The 20,080-nt window shown below is 36.9% G+C and overlaps 2 protein-coding genes, 1 long non-coding RNA gene and 1 pseudogene across 4 annotated transcripts; 1 reads left to right on the top strand and 3 right to left on the bottom strand.

Moving 5' to 3' along the window:
• Positions 1-617: 617 nt before the first annotated feature.
• LOC119984529 (purine-uracil permease NCS1) lies at positions 618-2,615 on the bottom strand. The gene has a single exon (XM_038828523.1). It carries the CDS (start codon positions 2,525-2,527, stop codon positions 806-808), a length of 1,722 nt encoding a protein of 573 aa, XP_038684451.1. The 5' UTR covers positions 2,528-2,615; the 3' UTR covers positions 618-805.
• A 1,082-nt stretch (positions 2,616-3,697) lies between these two features.
• LOC119984523 lies at positions 3,698-6,786 on the bottom strand. Its single transcript, XR_005464929.1, has 2 exons — positions 5,975-6,786; positions 3,698-5,430 (listed from the first exon to the last, which is right to left on the bottom strand). It is a non-coding gene; the product is annotated as an uncharacterized LOC119984523 (long non-coding RNA).
• A 1,349-nt stretch (positions 6,787-8,135) lies between these two features.
• LOC119984509 lies at positions 8,136-10,987 on the top strand. Of its 2 annotated transcripts, none has more exons than XM_038828500.1 (4): positions 8,136-8,291; positions 9,240-9,437; positions 9,536-9,599; positions 10,290-10,987. In XM_038828500.1, exons 2-4 carry the CDS (start codon positions 9,277-9,279, stop codon positions 10,596-10,598), a joined length of 534 nt encoding a protein of 177 aa, XP_038684428.1. In that variant the 5' UTR covers positions 8,136-8,291; positions 9,240-9,276; the 3' UTR covers positions 10,599-10,987. The 2 variants fall into 2 exon arrangements, with proteins under 2 accessions (XP_038684428.1, XP_038684437.1); XM_038828509.1 differs by lacking the exon at positions 8,136-8,291 and adding an exon at positions 8,454-8,531.
• A 5,260-nt stretch (positions 10,988-16,247) lies between these two features.
• Positions 16,248-18,632, bottom strand: LOC119984501 (annotated as a pseudogene).
• Between the last annotated feature and the right edge of the window lie 1,448 nt (positions 18,633-20,080).

Raw genomic sequence — 20,080 nt, 5'->3', positions numbered from 1 at the left:
GGTCCTGGCAAATTATAAGCAGAGTAGAAAAGCTCTTTCTCTATGGTACGTGGAAACACCTTTTTACTAGAAGAGTAGTAGGGGCTAAGCCTCATGCAAATAAACCGGGAAAAAAAAAGAATGGGAATCAGCTAATCTGTCACCCGGCTTGTGAAAATGGTCTAACTTATGCGTAGTTTGATGTTGAATGTGCAACTCTGAAATATAGCAGTACCCTTAAACGTCAAATACAATTTTCAGTTCTGCTCTTGAATGTGCAATTTGACATCTCTCAAATTGTAGATTGCACATGGTTCTCTTCTCCAAGGCATTTAATGATAGATAGCTGGAGGATGCATTATTGTGATGGAGATTGTGTGTAAAGTGGACTTTTCCTTGCCAGGATTCTTAATTTGATCCTTCATTTTGGGGTTTGGTAATGGTATGTATGGGCTACATATGCAGCATACTATTCATATTAATAGAAAAATATAGTTGTTTGATCCAATCAGACCAGTGCTTCAGCCATTTAAATGGATACTCAAGGGTCTATAATCACTTCTCTCTCTTTCTTGTTTCTCTATCTCCTCGTTGCTGATGGTATATAATATCATTGAATTGAAAGTTCATGAATCCTGTAAATACAAGTGTAGAGGCTTCATTGCATTCTCCATACTGTCTTTCTGCATACAAATTTTGCAGAATACATGCTTAATTATTCAAGTTTCACTAACATATTGTATTCTATCATATTCATCATGTTTACATAAACTAAAGAAAATAAAAAGAAAAACAGACGAGACCCACTAAGCAAAGCATTTGAATACTAGGTTGCAGAGGGTAGAAGGGGGGGGTCCTGTGGCAGGGATTTCTTCTGTTGACCTATCAAATATGACAGAGTCCAATACAGAAAACCAGCAGAAAAGAAGCTAAAAAACCAAGCATTATTGTAGATGATCACCAACACATCTGGAATTTGAGAGAGAATCCCAACCTTCTGTGACAAACCCGGCAACACAGGCAAAATCCCAACAATAAGAGCTGTAATAGCAGGCACATTGTAGCCTCCATTGTAACAATAAGCTCCATAAGGACTCAAAGAATACAAATCCTTCACACTCAAATTGGTTCTCTGAATAAGATAATAGTCTGCAAGAATTATGCCCCCAATTGGACCTAACAATGCAGAGTACCCCACTAGCCATGTATAAACAAATCTCTCACTTGACTGAAGAAGTCTCCAAGGTTGAAAAGCTATACCAAGCAATGCAGTCAATAGTGCTCCTCTTCTGAATGTGAACAGTGAAGGGCTAAGATTGACAAGAGTATTCGCCGGGGCGACGACATTCGCAGCTATGTTGGTTGTAAGTGTGGCAAGACTAATTCCTACAATTGCTAGGATTAATGTTGTGAACCCCCCAATTTGCTCTAGAAGTTGAATTGGATTAGAAATCACTCGACCGAAAATCGGTTTAGTTGATGATGTTACAGCCAGACCAACAAATGTAAATGCAGCCATAAAAATTGGGAGACCAGATTGTCCAATAATCTGGTCAGTCTGGCTCTTAGCATATCTAGTGAAATCAGGAATATTAATTGCCAGAGGAGCCCAAAAGCTTATATTTGCAGTAAGAGAAGGAAAAAAGAGAGACCAAAATTCAGAGGAGGAGAGTCTTGATGTCATAGACAACATGTAACCAAACCCACCAGCATTAACATAAGCCCAGACAAGAAGACAAGAAGTGAGAATGATTAGAATTGGAGCTGAGTACTTCTCAAGCTCTCTAATCCCATCAATTCCTTTCCAAACAATAGCTAATTGTACAACCCAGAAAGCAAGAAAACAAGTAAACTCTAATGGAGAAGTACCAAGCCAAGGCAAGACATTTGACAGTGAAGATTGTTTGAGGGATTTGGGTAAGAGAATAAAAATGGCCTCACCACCAATCCAAGACTCAATCCCATACCAACCACAACCCACTAATGCTCTAAGCATAGTGGGTACATGTGCACCCTTAATACCAAAAGAAGATCTAGCCAGGACTGGAAAAGGAATCCCATATCTTGTGCCAGGATGCCCTGTGAGGACTAATGGGACCAGTAGGATTATGTTGGCAGCAACAACAGTGACAATCCCTTGCCACCAAGCCATCCCAAGATCAACAAGACTACCTGCCAAGTAATAAGTTGGGACTCCAACAACAAGACCAATCCAAAGACTAGCCATTTCCCACCCTGAAAAGGTTCTCTGATCAGGTGTTGTTGGCTTGAGATCATCATTTGTGAGAGTGGGATCGGGTTTGAATTCATCAAATATAGGAGTAGATGTGGAGTGGCTTGATGCCATGGGAGTCAAACTCTTGCTGCTGAACCTCTTTGGTAGGAAAGAAAGCTGTTTTCCAGTTAATTTGGTGGTAATGGTAGTTGATGATGATGGATTAGTGACGGTGGTGGTAGTAAAGTGAGAGGAGGATCTGGTGTTTTGGGGAATTAAAGGGATGGATGATTTGGGATGAAGATGGAAGCTGAGAGATCTGGACACCACCATGATTCAGAAAAAGTGAAGATTCAGTTGAGATTAGAATCTTTTTTTCTCGTTTGAGATAAGAGGAGTGGTGTCTGTCTGTGGTCAACAATGTTTGGTGGGTATTTTAGGGCAAATGCAATGGTGAAGTGGTATTGGGCCAACAAAGATGTTGTCTTTTGTTGATGTGGCTGTATTGTAAAATGTGTTTTGCTTATGTGGCTGTATTGGGATAAGTGTTTTGCTGATGTGGATGTATTGATATTTAATGTTTTGGTGTAGTTTTGTTGTGGATAATATGGAGGAATGGAATGTTGTTGGGTTGGGTGGAAAGAGAAAGTGTGTGGGAAGAAAAAGTGTATAGAAATTTGTGTTTTGCTGATGTGGTTGTATTATAATACGTGTTTGATTTGACTTTTTGTGTAATAGAGGTGGGACCGGACCAACAAAAATGTTGGCCCAGTAAATTGCTTCTTATTACATTTGCCCTTAGGACTTCAGATGTTTATAAAAGACAAGAAAGAGAGAAAACAATGACTTTACAAAACATGATAGCAACATTTTTTCATTTTATAAAAGAGAAACAGCTAAGTAACGATGTAGGCTTTGTCTTGGATCAAAGTCAAAGAGCTGTATTATTGCTCCTAAATCAGGGTTCAAATCACAAAATTCATGAGTCCACACCAAATTTCTATATGCTTGCCCGGTCTACGTGATTTGTGAGGTATTATTGCTAAATAATGGTAGCTGCAATTTGGAAGGGATTGGAGGGCTCCAATTCTTACCTCCAATTTTGATTCCAATTCCTTCCCAAAACTCATGTTAAATTATGAAATCTTTTTTTGAAAATGAAATTTGAGAGTTTAGGAGTTAAGAATTAGTGTTTAGAGTTTGAGGTTTAGAGTTTAGGATTTAGGGTTTAGAGTTTAGGATTTAGTATTTTCATTTTTTTTTTCAAAATCTATTATATTATAACATTATGAACACTGAAATACTCAATCACACATTTTAATTCATGATTTAACATGATTTTGATGAAGAATTGGAGCTACCTGCATTTTTTTGCCGGTTGACTAAGTTATCGGGATAAATCTATATCAAATACAACTATACAAGTCAAAGCAAGAAGTAGTAAGTTTAAATCTCATGTCCAACTAATTTCTTTGAATGAGTTCTTAGTTATAAATAAAAAATAAAAAAAAAAGACAATAATCTCTTGATTTGCCTTCAATTTCAATAAATATCTCCTCCAACGGTTGTCAAAATAAAACAATGAAAGAAATAATCAAGTCCAGGACTAGGCCTTTTGCAACAATTGGTGTGAGATAGCAAATGCAATCAATGGTTACAGTCAAAGGTGAATTTCAGGCACTACAGGTATCAGTTTGGAGTTTGGAGTTTGGACTATTGATAATAGCCCTTCCGAGTCTTTCTGCTTTTCAAGTTAGAATCCTGGAATCTGCAAGAAGATGGCAACAAGAGCATCTGGAAAGGTTTTGATTGTGCAGTGTTAAGGCATCTCAAAATAATCTTTCAAACACATGCATGTGATAAGTAATTGTCATTTGCTACTGAAAGATGATCAATAACACTCCACGTATTTTTATGCGACGATGTCTAACACCTTCGCTCACTGCATTGATGAAACAATGAGCTCAAATTATATATGATAATCCATTTGAGCAAATTGTCATTCAAATTAGTGTGCTACTGATGATCCATAGTCAAATGTTTCTGAAAGAGATGTTACTACATGCCATGCTTAGTATTTCCCCAGAATTCCAGCACCTTCAGCGAGTGCCTTAGTGGAACATAAGTAAGAATTCCAACAGGACAGAAAAAGAAGGCATATAGCAGAACCAGACAATATAAGGATCAAAACTAACAGAACAATCTAGAGTAAGAATTGAGGGAGAAAGAGAGATATGTAAAACAAGGCAATGGAGGGGAAAGACCTTGCCTCAAAGAGATCTAAAGCCAATAAGTGAATCCATGCAGAAGCTAATGCCATCTTGCTTGATTAACATCTTTGCAATACCAGGCAGCTTCGCATGGTATAAATACAGGAAAGTAATTAAGTAAGAAGGTTTTTTCATTTATTGACAAAAAAGTGGGCGGAGTTTGTTGATATACATACTTCTGGCAGCAAGTATAATTTGATTGGGAACATCACATGCAGTATAGCATCGGGCATCCAGGAGAGTTATAGAAGATATCCATATAATAATCCGAGCTCAGTATAGGGTATGGTACTTTCCAGACTTTTTGGTCTGTGAATGGAATGATCCAAACAAGTGTGAGCATCACTAGATAACATTGTGAAAACTTATCACTTGGACCAGTAGATTGTGGCAAGTCATGGCACAGTTAGAAGTTAGAACATCAGATAAGGTAGCCCCATTCTAGCTTTATCAAAGCTTTATGAGCAGACAATAGAAAGGCAACCAACTTTTCTGGTTAGATCAATTTATTCTAAATTGAGCCTCCAAACATCTGTGACGGTAAAAAAATTTCAGTATTAAGTGCAGCAGATGACAGAATTTTAGTTTTCTGGATTATGTGGATTACTGAGACCGATAGGTAACATGACGTTTTTAAGTGACAGTTGCAGACATGAGCATCTAACTCTATATTGCGACCAGACAAAAATAACTCAGGAAACTTTTGACATAAGATCAATGATAATAAGCAATGTAAGCGACGGAAAAGTTATATGAAGCAATTACTCCAGATCCCATTCCATGGTGAACAAAGCTTGTAACTTTGGGCATAATGAGAAGTTTAGATCCTCCGATAAAACTCCAATCACTGCATGCCTAAGTTCCCACTCTTCCAACCCATCGACCAAAAAATTTTGTGCTTATACCTCTGAAATAAAAGCTTTGAACATTGTGGCAATGACCTATAGCTTGCCACTTGTCGTCAATCTACAAAAGAACAGACCTAGAACATAAGGAAATCCCTCGAGCATATAAAACCAACTAAAATGCTAACAACCACAAGCCTTAACCCAAGCATTTGGGGTCAGTAAAATGAATCCTTAATCAAAAACTATTTGGTCCTAGATGAGCTAAAATGTTCATGCAAAATGATTGACAACTTCTTTGTCTGATCACTCTCGATCTAAATTGGCAGTTTCATAAATTAACAAGATGCTGCCAATCATCCAGACACCAAATCGTGGAATTTAAAGAAAATTGGCCAATTCACTTTAAATAAGTGGATGAAGAAATTATTCACTATTTAACCAGATAAATATTGACAAAATACACCGCATACAAATATTGATTATCCAAGAATCATCGAAATTACAAGTAAGCGCTAATCAAAAAATAGGAGGGAGAGAAAAAAGATCACCCAGATTAGACAATCCAAAACCCAGAAACTCAATCGTCTCGAATGAGAAATGGCATAGAAAAAAAAATAAAAGAAAATAAAAAAACTGGTGGACAGAGCAAAAAGGGAGCATACCGTAAGTGACAATCGAGGACTGTTGAAGCAAGAAAAGACCATTGTTGTTGCAAACCCAGAAAACCCAAAACCAATAAATGGGTCTTCATTCGGTTAATCGTCCAATTAGGAAAATCATATAATGTGTTGGTATTATTTTAAATAAAATGAGAAATAAATGTAATCAATTATATTATTCATTATTTTATTTTATTTTGAAAATGTCATATATCTGATTGTATTAAGTTACTCAATAAATTTTATAAATGAGACGAGACTCGTAGACACTCGAAACCACCATAAAGATGAAATACAAGTTAGAGAACTAAAAACCCAAATTAAAAAAAAAACACTAAAATGAACATTGTTAGACATTATTGGACGACACCATTTACACCATACATCGTCGAAGGAGTCCGACTCCACCGATTTATGTCGGGTAACAAAAAAACACACATAGATTGTAATTTTTATCTACAAGAGAGGTCAAACTCTCTTAGATCTGAAAATCACATCACTAAAATCTGAATATATGTCGCTGGAGCACACCAAAAACATTGATGATCAAAGATCCGTGATAGATGGAGGAGATTGAAATATGAAGATCGAAGAGAAACCTGCAAAATCCTTATTCAAACACAAAAACATAACAAAATCAAACAAATATAGGTGGAGTAAAGGCAGATCTAACTCATGGGATAAGAGGAGAAAGACAGAAAGGGAAAGAAAGGTTTGGGAGAGGAGAGACAGGGAAGAGGGAGGGGGAGAGGCTGGGAAAAAGAAGGAGGGGCAGGAGAGGGAGGGGGAGAGGAGGAGAGAAGAAGAGGCGGCTCCTCCTTTCCCAAAGTTTTTCAAAAGATAAATTTTTTTCTTGAGAGAGAGGGAAATATCGATTAAATATTCATTATCATATTTAATTTTTCTTTTGTAACCTATTTAATTATATGGGAAACATAAGTCCGACATTGAAAAAAATATGAGAGTTAATACCACTTAATGATAGTGAGCAAGTTAATGGGTAAACAACATGGGCTTGGATATGGATCCAGCTCACCTCTGCAAGGGAGTGAGGAAAGAAGGGGAGGTAACTAAGTCACGTCCATGTCACATGGAAACCCATTGGGCAACTGGGGGAGGTACTCGTGTCTCAACTCACTCCTGCAATTAATTAAATTTCCTAAAATATAACCATTCACTACAACTTCTAAAATTATACTATCTACATAAAGTATACTTTTTTTATGTCAGTACATAAAGTACACTACAAGTTCTTAAATCAAATATACAATTTCTTAAAATTACGTATTCTCTAATCAAACTAACACAAACATAATTTTAGAAGATTAAGTGCAAAATAAACAACAATTTACCTACAAACATGCAATTTCTAAAATGTAGAACTCATTGGTGAGAAGGAGTCGTCAGGAGGATGTGTGGAGCGGAGAGAGAGAACTCAGAATGACAATGGAAAGGGAGAGCGATAGGGGTGAGGTATTCCTTAAGAGAGAGGATGGCTAGAGATAGGGGGTCATCTGAGGAGATGGATTCGTCAGAGAGTATGAAGGTGAGAGGGAGTGGTCGAAGGGAGAGGCAGTGGAGGGGGAGAAATTTTTATTTTGGGATATTTTTTTTATTTAGGGATAAGGGTTTTCGGGTTATACACACTTGTGGAATGCGTTAATGGCAGTTGCGCATTTCAGTCTGTAATATTTACAGATCGGAATACACTAGTAGCACATTTTAAATTTCAATTTTTTTTTGAAAATGTCATAGACCTATAAATATATCGTGTGTGTATATATTCATGTACCCAAAACTTTAGGTGAGATTAAATAGTTTTGATTAACAACATCTGTATTTTACGATTCGATCTTATCAACCTTCCATTAATTTCATGTAAGATCCCGATTCTGATAACTTTAAATAGAATTTCTTGGTAATACTTCCTTCATGGTGTAGTCTCCCCAGTAAACTATGACCGACTCTTGACGAAGGGAACCCTAGATCTTCGTACTAAAATTTATTTTCTGTTCTTCAACACCCCTACCAGCGAGGTTTTTCGATCTTCCACAGGAGAAGCTACAGATAATCAATAAAAAAAAGAAACATGTTTTTTAGTAATTAAAATTTTCAAATGTATATTAGCACAGGAAAAAAACTTCGTCAAGGAACCGGACTAATGTGTCCAAAAACAGGTGGACAAATCTTCAACGACATCGTATTTCGGACCGAGTCCTCGCACCCATTATTCAAGTCTATAAAACCCTATTAGTCCTCTTTCATTTTCTTCTTCCCCGTGGCACCCGTCTTCGCTGTCTTCCCTAGGAGGATCCTTCAGGTACTTCTATCTCTCCGTCTCTCTTTTGTTCATACGTATGTATGTGTATCTCCGTCTCTCTTTTGTTTCCATATATGTATGTGTATGTATAGATAGATGTGATTCGCATGGTGGTGTTTTAGAGATCAGGATTAGCTTCGTTAATATGCAGATCTGGCCTTTCTAAGACAAGGGAGTTGTGTGTGGCTTTTTTGGTCAATAGTCAGAAATCACGGTGACGCCTTTTTTAGGTTAGATCTGGTGAGTCTGAGCTGTTATGTATTCAATTTCGCTGTTGTTTCATTTCAACGATTTGCAGTTATCACTCGCATATAAATATGCTTGGGAAGTTTCTTTTATTCGAGAAATATGGAGAGATTTTGAAAGTTTTTGACCGATTTTGAGAGTCGAATCAAGTGAAGTTCTCTTTTTTAAAGGTTTGAAACCAGATCTGTGTGATATTTGCTCTGACGTTTCTTCGTTTCTTTTAGTTTTTGGATTAGGAAATCGTGAATAGTGGGAAAACGTTTGTAATTAATTTAGTTAATGTTTTGTGTATGGCGTTGAACCAGTCTAGATCAGTTAGATAAATTTTCGTCTGGGATAGTAGATCGGCTTTTGATCCAATAATTGTGTGTTTTTTGTTATGTATATTTATTGGTATTTTAGATCTGATCCTGCTGATGTTAACAATTTTCTCAGAACCTGTTCTTTTGTTGATTTAGGTAGGGTTTCTCTATATGAGGATGTCTGAATAATGTTTAGGTTGGCAATGAATGTGGATCACCCTCGTAAATCATTAGCTTTTATTTTGATATATATTTCTTAATTTTCGTGGGTTTTTCGACGTGATTCATGAATTTTTGGATACTTATGGAGTAACATCTAGCAGTATGAGTGATATGTATTTATCCGTCTTTGTTTCTGGTTTTTCTTTTTGGCTTATTTCAGTATTTAATGTTCTTTTAGGCCGGCGTTCTTCTGTGGAATTATTTTATTTTCCAAGATGAATCATTTTAGTCTTCAGCAGAGCGCCATGACAGCCTGTGAAGAGACAAGAAACTTAGTGTTGATCTCTGATCACAGAGGTCCAGTTTTTTGTCCTAAGCCTCGACGGGTTGGTGTTCTGGCTAACAAATTGAGTAGGCCTTTGAGACCTCACATAAGGTAATATTTTACGTAGCAATTTCTTTTTCTTCTTGACAATACAAATGGGCACTTTAATTCTTTTTTAGATTTATAGGAGTTTTGTTTTTGGATAACAGCCACCATGCTGAGGTGTATGATTCGAGAGCCGGAGCAGATATTCTGGATCTGATTATTCCAAAGGTAATATTTTACAAAACCTTGATGCTTGTTTAAATGTGTTTAGTTTTGGGTGATATTTGAAGTATCTTGGAATAAGATGGGAATATTTCTTACCCTGTACGTGAGGAATGGTAATTCTTTAATATGGCCAGCATTAAACTTGGAGGCAGTTTATTCAAACTCCATCTGCTGTACATTTGGGTTTCTGCGTTTATTGGTGATTTTTCTAGTACTGGAATTTGCTTGACTCGGATGGTGGGCCAATTTGACATTATGGCTCTGTCTTGAAGTGGATTGCCAGAAAACCTAAAGATAGGGGGAGAAGAACGTTGCATGGTTGTCTCATTAACCAATGGCGTGGACATAATGCTATTTGTTTAACTCCTTTACATTCTTAGCATCTTTTTATAATGATATTTTTAGAAACTTGGTTATAGTAATGAATAATTTACATTTTGGCAATCTTTTCCTTCGTAGTTTTTGTCGTTGGGTTTTTCTTTAGTAGTTTAGCGTCGAAGGAATACGTAACATTTTCTGCGAACACAATTGTAAGTGGTGCTTCATGTGTGCAGATGTACTTTAATTTTCTTGTAGGTAACATTTATTTGTCGATCTTCCATGATAAGCTTGCTGTTCATGTTTAAAGTTATCCCGTCTCTTATGGCAGGGTCATGTTAGAGTTCGTTTAATTTTTTTTTTTTTCTGTTACAGGATAGCTTTGTGTTGGACCAACCAGATAACCAGGTGACTTCATCACCCCCACCATTTTTTTGTGGGTCACCTCCAAGCAGGGCTGCCAACCCACTGATTCAAGATGCCCTATTTGGAGAGGATAAACTTGGTCCTATCTCGACACTGCAAGTTCCATCTCCATCAGGACCATCATCACCATCATCAGCAGCACGTAAAGGAGGTTGCGCTAGAATGACATTCGGGCTTAAACCCGCTGCTGTTAGAGTAGAAGGATTTGACAGCCATGGCAGGGATCGCCAGAATTCCCGCATCTCTGCCATGGCTTAGAACTTTACAAAGGAAAGTGTACATAGAAGGAAGCTAAATGCCGCTGCAGACTTGACAAGACAGGGTTTTGAATCTTTTTGAGAAGAGAGTAGATATCTTCTAGTGGGTAATATGTATATATGATCTGTTTGCTTGTGATATTCCCGATCACAATTCTGTAATTAGTTTGATTGAACAAAGGGGGGTTAAAATCAAAACCTTTAGGGTTCTTACTTGGAAAGGCGTCAACATGTTGAGAGAGCTTGTTTCATTTGTAATATAAGGAAAGATGGCTTAGTATTGGAAGGTTTTTGATAATCTTTGGGCATCACCCTTACATTTATGTATATAGAGCAACTTGGTGATTTTTAGGTCTATGTACCTTGTATAAAATTGTCGTTAATAAATTAAGATGATATTTTTTTAATAAATTAAGTGTTAGATGTTTATAAGGGGTATAATGGAGTGTATTTTAAGTGTTTGAAATGTTATTTTTTTGATAAGTATAATGTTACATGCACACAATGGATGACAAATGACACTTAAAAATTTAGTTATGGAAAAATGATACTTGAGAGTTGGAGTATATATATAGCTGATGAATCGTGAAGAGAGATGATGAAAAGGAAGAGAGAGGTGATGAAAAGAAAGAAAGAGAGTGATGATGAAAAAAAAAAAAGAGAATCAGTATAGAGTATTGGAATGTATAGAGTGTTGATGAATATTGTTCATTGTGGGACTCATTCACCCAATTAAATTGTGTCACATAAGAGAGAAGAGATATAAGGAAAATGATTTTGGAGTGCTGGATTACATTCTCCCCATTGTGGATACTTTTAGAGATTTGTTTGCCCATTGTATGCTATCTAGGGAAATGTGCTATTAATTTCTCAGCAATCAACATAACAAAAAACCATTTTTCCCAACAAACTGGGTGAATAACCCTATCAATCTGTAGCTCCCAGTTCTTCTCAGGTTGAAGTATGGTTTTTCTCCTTGTAAGAGCATCCACAGTGTTGGCTTGCTCTTCATAGTGACAAATATTGAGGGATTTAGGAGTGGCGGCTCAAGAGTGAGCCACCATCGTGGATGCTCTAAGGTCTCCAAATTGTGTAGGCTCGGCTAGAGAATATATGGGACTTTTTGTTGCAAGAGGTTTGGAGATGCATGCACTGCAATTTTGGTAAATTTTAAATATCCTAGTATTTGATATCAGTTGGACTCACATGATCAAAATGATTTCATGGGTTTAACATGTCTCACATAATACATATGAAATCTTTTGCGTATAACTCAACAGTTGAAATATCGATTGTGGGATCCCTATCATAAATGGTTAGTCCAAAACCTAACACCGATGAACAGGCCTTGTGTAGTAAATAGTAATTCTAAATTGGGCCTCTCAAAAGGGAGGAGAAAATTGGAGGAAGGAAATTCCAAACACCCTTCTCTAAAGGAGGTTGAGTTGTGACGTAAACCATTCTATACGTGTTACTGTTAAAACGCTTTTATAACAAAAACCTAAGAAACTTCCAAAAATTAAAATACTAAAAAAATGACATGAACTTAAGGCCCTTTCAACAACCCCGTCGGTGGTGGACCCCACGGCTCCTAATCTATGCATGCGACCATGCGAGTTTGCACGTGCCCTAAGGGCATGGCCACGTATTAAAAAATAATCAGTAACGCTAGCTGCCCATCTCTCTCGCGATATTTAGGAAACCAAAAATCAAAATCTCATATCCTCTTGTGGGGGTTGTTGTGCTCTCTAATATCATAACAATTTCTCGGGAAAAATTAGAAACTCTGAGAAATTAAACTGAAACTCTCTCTCTCTCAAACCAAACCCTAAATGAGGTTGAGGTTGTTGGTATTCTATATAAAGCACACACCCTTTGTTTACCTTCTCATCACTCTCATAGCTTTCTTAACAATGAAGAGAGCAAGAGTGAGCTCAGTCTACTACTTCAATGGCAGCAAAAAGAGGGGAGAAGAAGAGGCAATGAGATCAAGGAAAGCAAGGATACTTGCGAGAAGAGCTCAGAAGTTCAAGTCCATGATGAAAACTACTAATGCTAGACAGGCTGAGAAGAAGAAGGAGAAGGAGAAGGCGAACAAGAATCATGAGCCAACAACAAAAGAAGAGTCTCTTCCTGTTGTTGTTGCAGAAATGGAGAGATCATCATCATCATCACCATCACCATCACCATCACCATCACCACTTGAATGGTGGGAGGAGTGCACGTTGTTGGGTTTGGATATCTTTCCCTATTGTGAGATGATGAATGACGATCTCCCTTAAAACTAAAAACCCTAGCTGTAAGTATATATGTTGTTATGTGTTATGTATGTATGTATGTGTAACATAAACAGAGTGCAATTGTGGAGCTGAAAAAAGTACGTTGCAGCTTGCAAGTATGTGTCTTGAGAGAGTTTTTGTAAGAAATAAATAAATGCGATGGTTATGTTATTAATTAATCTGTCACTTTTTTCAGATTGTAATTTACGTTTTTTTTTTTTTCCTTTTTCTGGTTTGGATCAAGACAAATTTTCATTAGGCTGCTTTTGGAGACTGAGTAGCAAGTGGAAAGCTTATGTTTTATACCATTCAACATGACCGGCCTCATAAACTGTTTGAGATCAATGGATACCATAAAATTTAGGCTAAACTTGAGAGGAGGGTACATGGTAATCGGCAAGAGTCGGAAAATATATGTAAATTTTCATGAGAACTAAGGGTCCTTATATCTTGTGAAATCAGTGTTTATCCAATTATCCAAATAATCTACTCACTTTAATTTACTTACGTTTTCCTCACTATATACAGAGGACTAAGGCCTTTAATATATTTAGAATTAGAGATAATCTCCTCCTTTTCTCATATAAGAGAAAAAAAAGAGGGGAAAAAAAAGCTTGTATTTATGAGTGGAACCACATCAATGAACATTTAATTGTGGCTGAACAAATTAACAATTCAAGGGAGGTTGACCGATTGATTGTAGGAGAAAGTATAGGAGTTATACTACGCATAGAGATTTGTGGAAGAGCTGAAAATTATGGTCTAGTTTGATAAATCATTTTCAAAGTAGTAAATATGCTAGTAGAAATGGTGCTAACAAAAATGCTAGACAATTTTAGTAGCAGATATGCTGCATGAATGCTTGGTAGTGTTTGGTTGAACTTTTACTAGTAACATTTATAATGTATAGCATATTGTGACAAATGACGTGACGGATATTATGCATTTTAGTTGTAGCAGAGACATATAAATGTTTATACATAAAAATTAATTTATAAATAAAGATAATTAATTAATTTATTAAAAGTAAAGGTAATTAATTAATTTATTAGAAGTAAAGGTAATTAATTAATAATCGAAACGGGACAAAATTGACATTAATATAAAAATGCTTCAAAATGGTAGCGTTTGGAAAAGACAATTTTATGCTACCAAAAACCTCTTGGAGTACATGCACCATTATGCTTGTTTGATTGACCGCGAGCATTTATACTCAAAACTAGTAGAAATACTAGTAGAAATGCCTTACCAAACGTGGTCTATATGATTCCTTTTTATCTAGCACTAATTATGCAAAGAGAGATCGACCTAGCTTACCTATTTATTTAGGGCATATTATAAATATAAATCAATGAGCTAGGGGACGCAATCAAGGAGCTCCAACCATGATCACAAGTTCATAAGTAGTTATATGTAAAGAGCAAGAGTTGGGCAGCTTGTTCCTTGAAACTTGCACGAGATGCAAGATTCGATTCTTTTTCTCCTTTAAAAAAATAATAACATAATCTCACAAAAATAATTGATCAAATAACAATATGGATATTTTTACGAAGGCAATTATCATATAATCATGCATGATATCAATAATTGACCCTCTATAATTTATTACGTAGTTATTGAAACATTCTAAACTAAACACAAAAGTCGAAAAATTATTACGTAATTATTGAAATATTTTAGACACAACACAATACTCGATAATTTCAATTTTTCGATTGTATCATAACTGGCTTATGAAAAAAAATTTATCGCGTATATTCGATTAAGGTATATATACGAATCATATGGTATTCAATTTATCATATAATGACAAATAATTTCGCAAAACTTTGATACTCACTATATTTATAGTAGTGCTACCAGAAGTCCAAAGCCAACCCGGTCGACAGTTATTTAAAATTTATAAACGAAACACAAAAACCGATAATTTATTACGTAGTTATTGAAACATTCTAAATGCAACACAAAACTCAATAATTTCAATTTTTCGAACAGTTTATGAGAATTAGTTTTTCGTGTATTCTCTATTATGGCACATATACAAATCAAATGGTTTTCAATTTTTCGTATAATTACAAAGCTCCTTAACCGGTTTGGGGGTGCCGGTCGTGGAGGCTCCGACGATCAAGTTAGTACTTGTCGGAGATGGAAGACCAGCTATAGTCTTAGGTGTTTTGTCTGAATGAGTATTCGCTGGAGTTGGTAGCAGGTGTTTTTTCTTTGTATTGTCTAGTTTTTAGAAAAATACTCGATCCCCCGCATATGAAAAGAGGGGGGGTCTTTATAGAGAACAAGGATCGATCTCGGGAATTGTGTGTACATTCCAGTTATACTATTGGACCAACTTGTATGAAGGAAGTGTATAAAAAGTCTACTATCCCGGTTGTGTCAGGGTAAGCGATAAAGCAACAATATGTCATAATTAAGACAGGTGTCGATGAAAGTATGGAAGTATTGTAGGCGGTATTTAATGAATAGATACGTATATGAAAGAAAGTCATACCTAAGGATGTGAGCCAGTCACACCTATAAATATCGGCTGTAGATTAGACTGATAAGAACTGCTTTATGAGTGAGGTAGTCCGAGTAATGGCGCTCATATGTGGCGTCGCCATTACTATGTTCTGGCGACTGTACCGGGTCGCCAACACCTGCAGATGCCTTGACGCCTAATTCCATCATGCTAAGGAAGGATCATAATAAAGTGACCAGTCTATAAAGCTATAAAGATCCTGTAGGCAAGTGTTAGAGAATATGACAGTTTTGGTGTCAGGATACTGTTTATATCACTTTAGCAATGATGCAAAGATTGTATACGGACCCAAAGATAGGTTTTTATGTTTGGGCCTAACTATGATAGTTAACCTGTGGGCCTAGGCAATCCAGCTCGTTTTGTCGTTATGTGACCAGGTGGGGCCATACCATCTTTGGCACCTACAACAATACTTCATTCCATAGTAGCAAACGTTACACCTAGCACCACGTTAACGGCCTATGAATTTACAAGCACTAGCAAATGAACTACAAAACCGAAGAACAAACACCAAACTAACACCATACTAACACTGGACAACACCGAAATGTACCAGCTTCGTTCATTATTATTATTTTTTAAAATTTCAAGATCATCTAATGAAGAAAAAATTGTGAAAATTATGCAAAATAATAATACTTGGGTTGGCATAGTTTTTTTGAGAAATCTTATTGTTATTGCAAAGCTTGATAATCAAAAACAATTTGTTTGATGGCTAGAAACAGAGACTATCAAGGTTGATGAAAATGTCTAAAAATTATAACAAAAGGGTTCAACTTCATCAATCATGATCAAAAGTTAGCAAATAAACTACAGTTTATTTGACAATTCTCAACCATTAATTCAATTCAGCATCCGAAAATCCAGAGACCGAAAAGAAAGAACATTGTCTCAAAAATAATAAAAGCAGAGCCAGAAACCAAAATACACAACAAACCCAAAGAGTCTAAATTGAAATTGAAGTTATTTAGAGACCAGCAGGCTTGTAGGCAATGAAACTGATGCACTGGACTTGGCGCTTGTTGTCGAATCCGATGATCCGAATGAAGGCATCCGGGTGTGCAGTCTTGGCCTCTTGGAGCTCCTTGAGCACTGGGCAGAGTGATGAGTATCCCACATTGAAAAAATAGGGCTACCAACTTTAGTTTATAAGGGTCTAAGGCACCCTCACCTGGTAAGCCGGTTTTCTGGGTTGTAGTTCTACCTTGGACCTTATAGGCCGGTGTGGGTTCTCATCATTGGTGCTTTCATTGAGAGCCTCCTTTGAATGGCGACCGACGAGGAACGACTCGATTCATTGGAGACTAACATACAGGCCTTACGCCTAGCGGTTCAAACCAATATTCGAGATATTCAACAACGGTTGACTCACTTGGAAGAGGTGATCACTGCTAGCTTCAAGGGACGACATCGACGTAGGAGTACCTGCAATAAAACCCACCGTTACTCCCATGCTAGTGATTCCCGGTCATCATATGATTTTCAAGATGACAATTCGTCGAGAAAAGATAAGATAAGCACCGATGCTACAATTGTCGATATACCCTTCAAAAAAGAGGAAGACTTAAACGTGAATCCTATTGATGTGGGAATAGATGAATTATCGGTCCCAATATTCAATGATTTTCCTGAAGAATGAGATTTGTTGCTACAAGAAGAGATCAAAAAAGAAATATTGGAGGAAAAATCAAACATTATTCAACTAGCAAATCTCAACAATATTACGGTGCTCGTTGAATATGTTGATTTTGTGATTCCCAATTGGTTTAGCAAGGTCAAGAATCTTTCGGTCTCTTTGATAATTAATGTTGAGGGTTCAAGGAAGTATTGGTCGGATGCATGTTTCTTCATATCAATGATGTTATTGTCGACGGGGTTTTTACTATTACAACTCTTAAAAATTAGAGGTCGAGTTTTCTCCAATAAGAGGAGGCTGATGCAGTGGTTGCAGTTTCTGAATCCTTTCTTTGAGGACAAAGATTCTCTTGAAGGGGATGAGAATGATGAAGACCAAGATTCTCATATATTTCAAGGAGGTTGATATCTCCTAGTATTACTGAAATTGCTATTACCATTATAGTAGGAGAATATTTAGTTTTAATTCTGCTGATTTTTAGGAGTAGAAATCTATTTAATTACTATAATTATTAGGAGTAGTTTACTAGCACTATTAGAATTGGTTTTGGTTGGTTTGCTATAAAAGCTACGTTGTAGTCAAAATATGAGTATGAATAAAATTAAACAAAAAATTGAGACTTGCTCTCAAAACCGAAAGTTTTTTCTCAACCCAACCTTGTTCAGTGTTTCATCATTGATGCTTTCATTGACAGAGTCACGTTTGAGGAGAGGGTTGCTGTCTGAAGGGCGAGCGGAGCTGTCAAGCGAGCGTAGCCGCTGTGGACGTCAGCTGTCCAAGGGGGTGGTTTGATGAGTATCCCACATCGAAAAAATAGGGCTACCGACTCTAGTTTATAAGGATCTAAGGCACCCTCACCTGGTAAGTCGGTTTTCTGGATTGTAGTTCTACCTTGGGTCTTATGGGTCGGTGTGGGTTCTTATTACAGAGTCTGTGCATCCAAACATGGGCAGCTTCCACATGGCCCAGTACCTCCCATCATAGTAAGCTGGTGACCTGTTGTTCTCACGGTACACAAATCCGTGCTAAAACCACAAAACAAAACAACCATGAAACAGACATTTTACCGAACACTTGGTATACTCGTACTCTGTTTTCACAATTTTAATTTAAAGATTTTGAAAATTGACCTCCAACTCGAATTCCAAGCAAGGAATCCATCCCATACGAAGAAGGTAGTCGATTTCTTTTCCCAATGCCTCATCTGTGAGTGGTGGAAGGTACGAGAGAGTCTCAAACTTCTTCAAGCCAACTGTTGGCCATACCTACAATCAAACCAATCACAAGATTCAAAACCCATAAATTATTACCTGAATTCTCTCAATTTTATGTTAATTACAGACGCAGAAATCATTTATATACAAACCTTCATGCACTGGAGTCTTCCACCATTGCTGGCGAGGGAAGAGAAGTCATTGTTGGGCTTTCTGGTGACAGGGAAAGCAGCAGAGGACTTGAGGCCAGTGAATGGTGCAACCATATTGGCTGAGCAGGGGTGGTGCGGTTAAGAGTGGCAACAGTGGCCGATGACATTATGGAGGAAGCCATGATTGCTTCTTCTTCTCCTTCTTCTTTGATAAAGCTCTATTCAAGTGATTATATATAGCCTATATATAATGATTACACAATAGATGATAAGGGATCATGTGGTTGTGGATTATTTAACTTCATTTTGATTGATTTTCAACCGTTGGATTGAATAGATGATGATGGTACTGGTAGTCTGGTACACCATTATGGCCACATGAAAGGAGATTGTTTACCTCATCATTAGGAACCACAGTGATAGTGCCACGTGGCTGTTGAGCTGCATCCATTATCTTTTCTCATCCAAGGACATGAATGAGTGATGATGGTGATGTTTTTCTTGGTCATCTTCTCAGTGGACTCTCTCTTCTACTGTACATATTGTCATCCATTGGTCATCTTCTCAGTGGACTCTCTCTTCTACTGTGCATAGTCATCCATTGGTGTGCGACTGCTAGTGTTTTGGAGATTTATGGTCAGGCAGGATTTTATTGTCAAATTCTTCGTGGAAGTTCGTTCATCTTGAGACCATTTATTCGCCTAGTTAAAGCCAAGAATTATTTTGATACCTATCAACAAATTCAAAATCAAATTGGGTAATGAAAGCAACATAATTGCACAGGAAAAAACAACCTGAATTTGCTTTAGGATATGTTATTTGCTGGCAATCTTTTCTATGGGTGGGCATTGAGGCATTTTAACAAACACCAACTGTGCATTGCTATTTGCTAATTACACAAGATTTTGAGACTTTGAACAAGGCTAAACTGAACCCAAATGGTCCTAAGCTTGAAAGACATTAGTTTTAATCACAACAAACAAGTTACAACATAACTCCACCGAGTGTCATCAGTAGAGAAGTAACACAATCTCTAAATAGGAACAACAATGAAGTCACTGCAATATCAGGTAGGAATAACTCCTCAACTACAGAAAAATAAGAGGAAGAGATATAGACGGACAAGAGTGCCTTAGGCCTTAGTGGGTTATTATGGGCTTCATGAACAATAGTACTGGGCTGGGCCATGACCTCATTCATTTCAGTTTTCGCATCCTCTTCGGCTATTTCATGCCTATTTGGTTGGCCCCATTCAAACACGGGACTTTGTATTATAGTCCATATAATAATTGACATCAGGGTACGATTTCGGATCCATTCAGGCATTTAGAAATTGAAAATGGAGCAAGGTTAGCATTTATGTTATTTTATTGGGAGTTTGATATTTCAAGTATTTTACCTTTTTTTATACATGAATGGAAAATTGGTAACTTTCACGAGTATTTGTCAAATAGTTTGTACCAAAAATGACCTCCAGTTATGAACACGTGGCGTATGAACACGTGGCGGTTGAGCTGCATCCATTATCTTCACGGTCCGTTGCTTACAAAAGACCGTATAAGCATTAAACCGGTAAAAAATAGGTTGAACCGACGGTTTTTCAAAAAATCGTGATCCGCTGATTTATTTAAAAATCGGCTATTTGACAAAATGTCTATTTTGTACACCA

Source organism: Tripterygium wilfordii, chromosome 3 (assembly GCF_013401445.1).
Source record: "Tripterygium wilfordii isolate XIE 37 chromosome 3, ASM1340144v1, whole genome shotgun sequence".
NCBI lineage: Eukaryota > Viridiplantae > Streptophyta > Magnoliopsida > Celastrales > Celastraceae > Tripterygium > Tripterygium wilfordii.
Note: the sequence above shows the minus strand (reverse complement) of the source record. Positions and strands in the feature narration are given on the sequence as shown.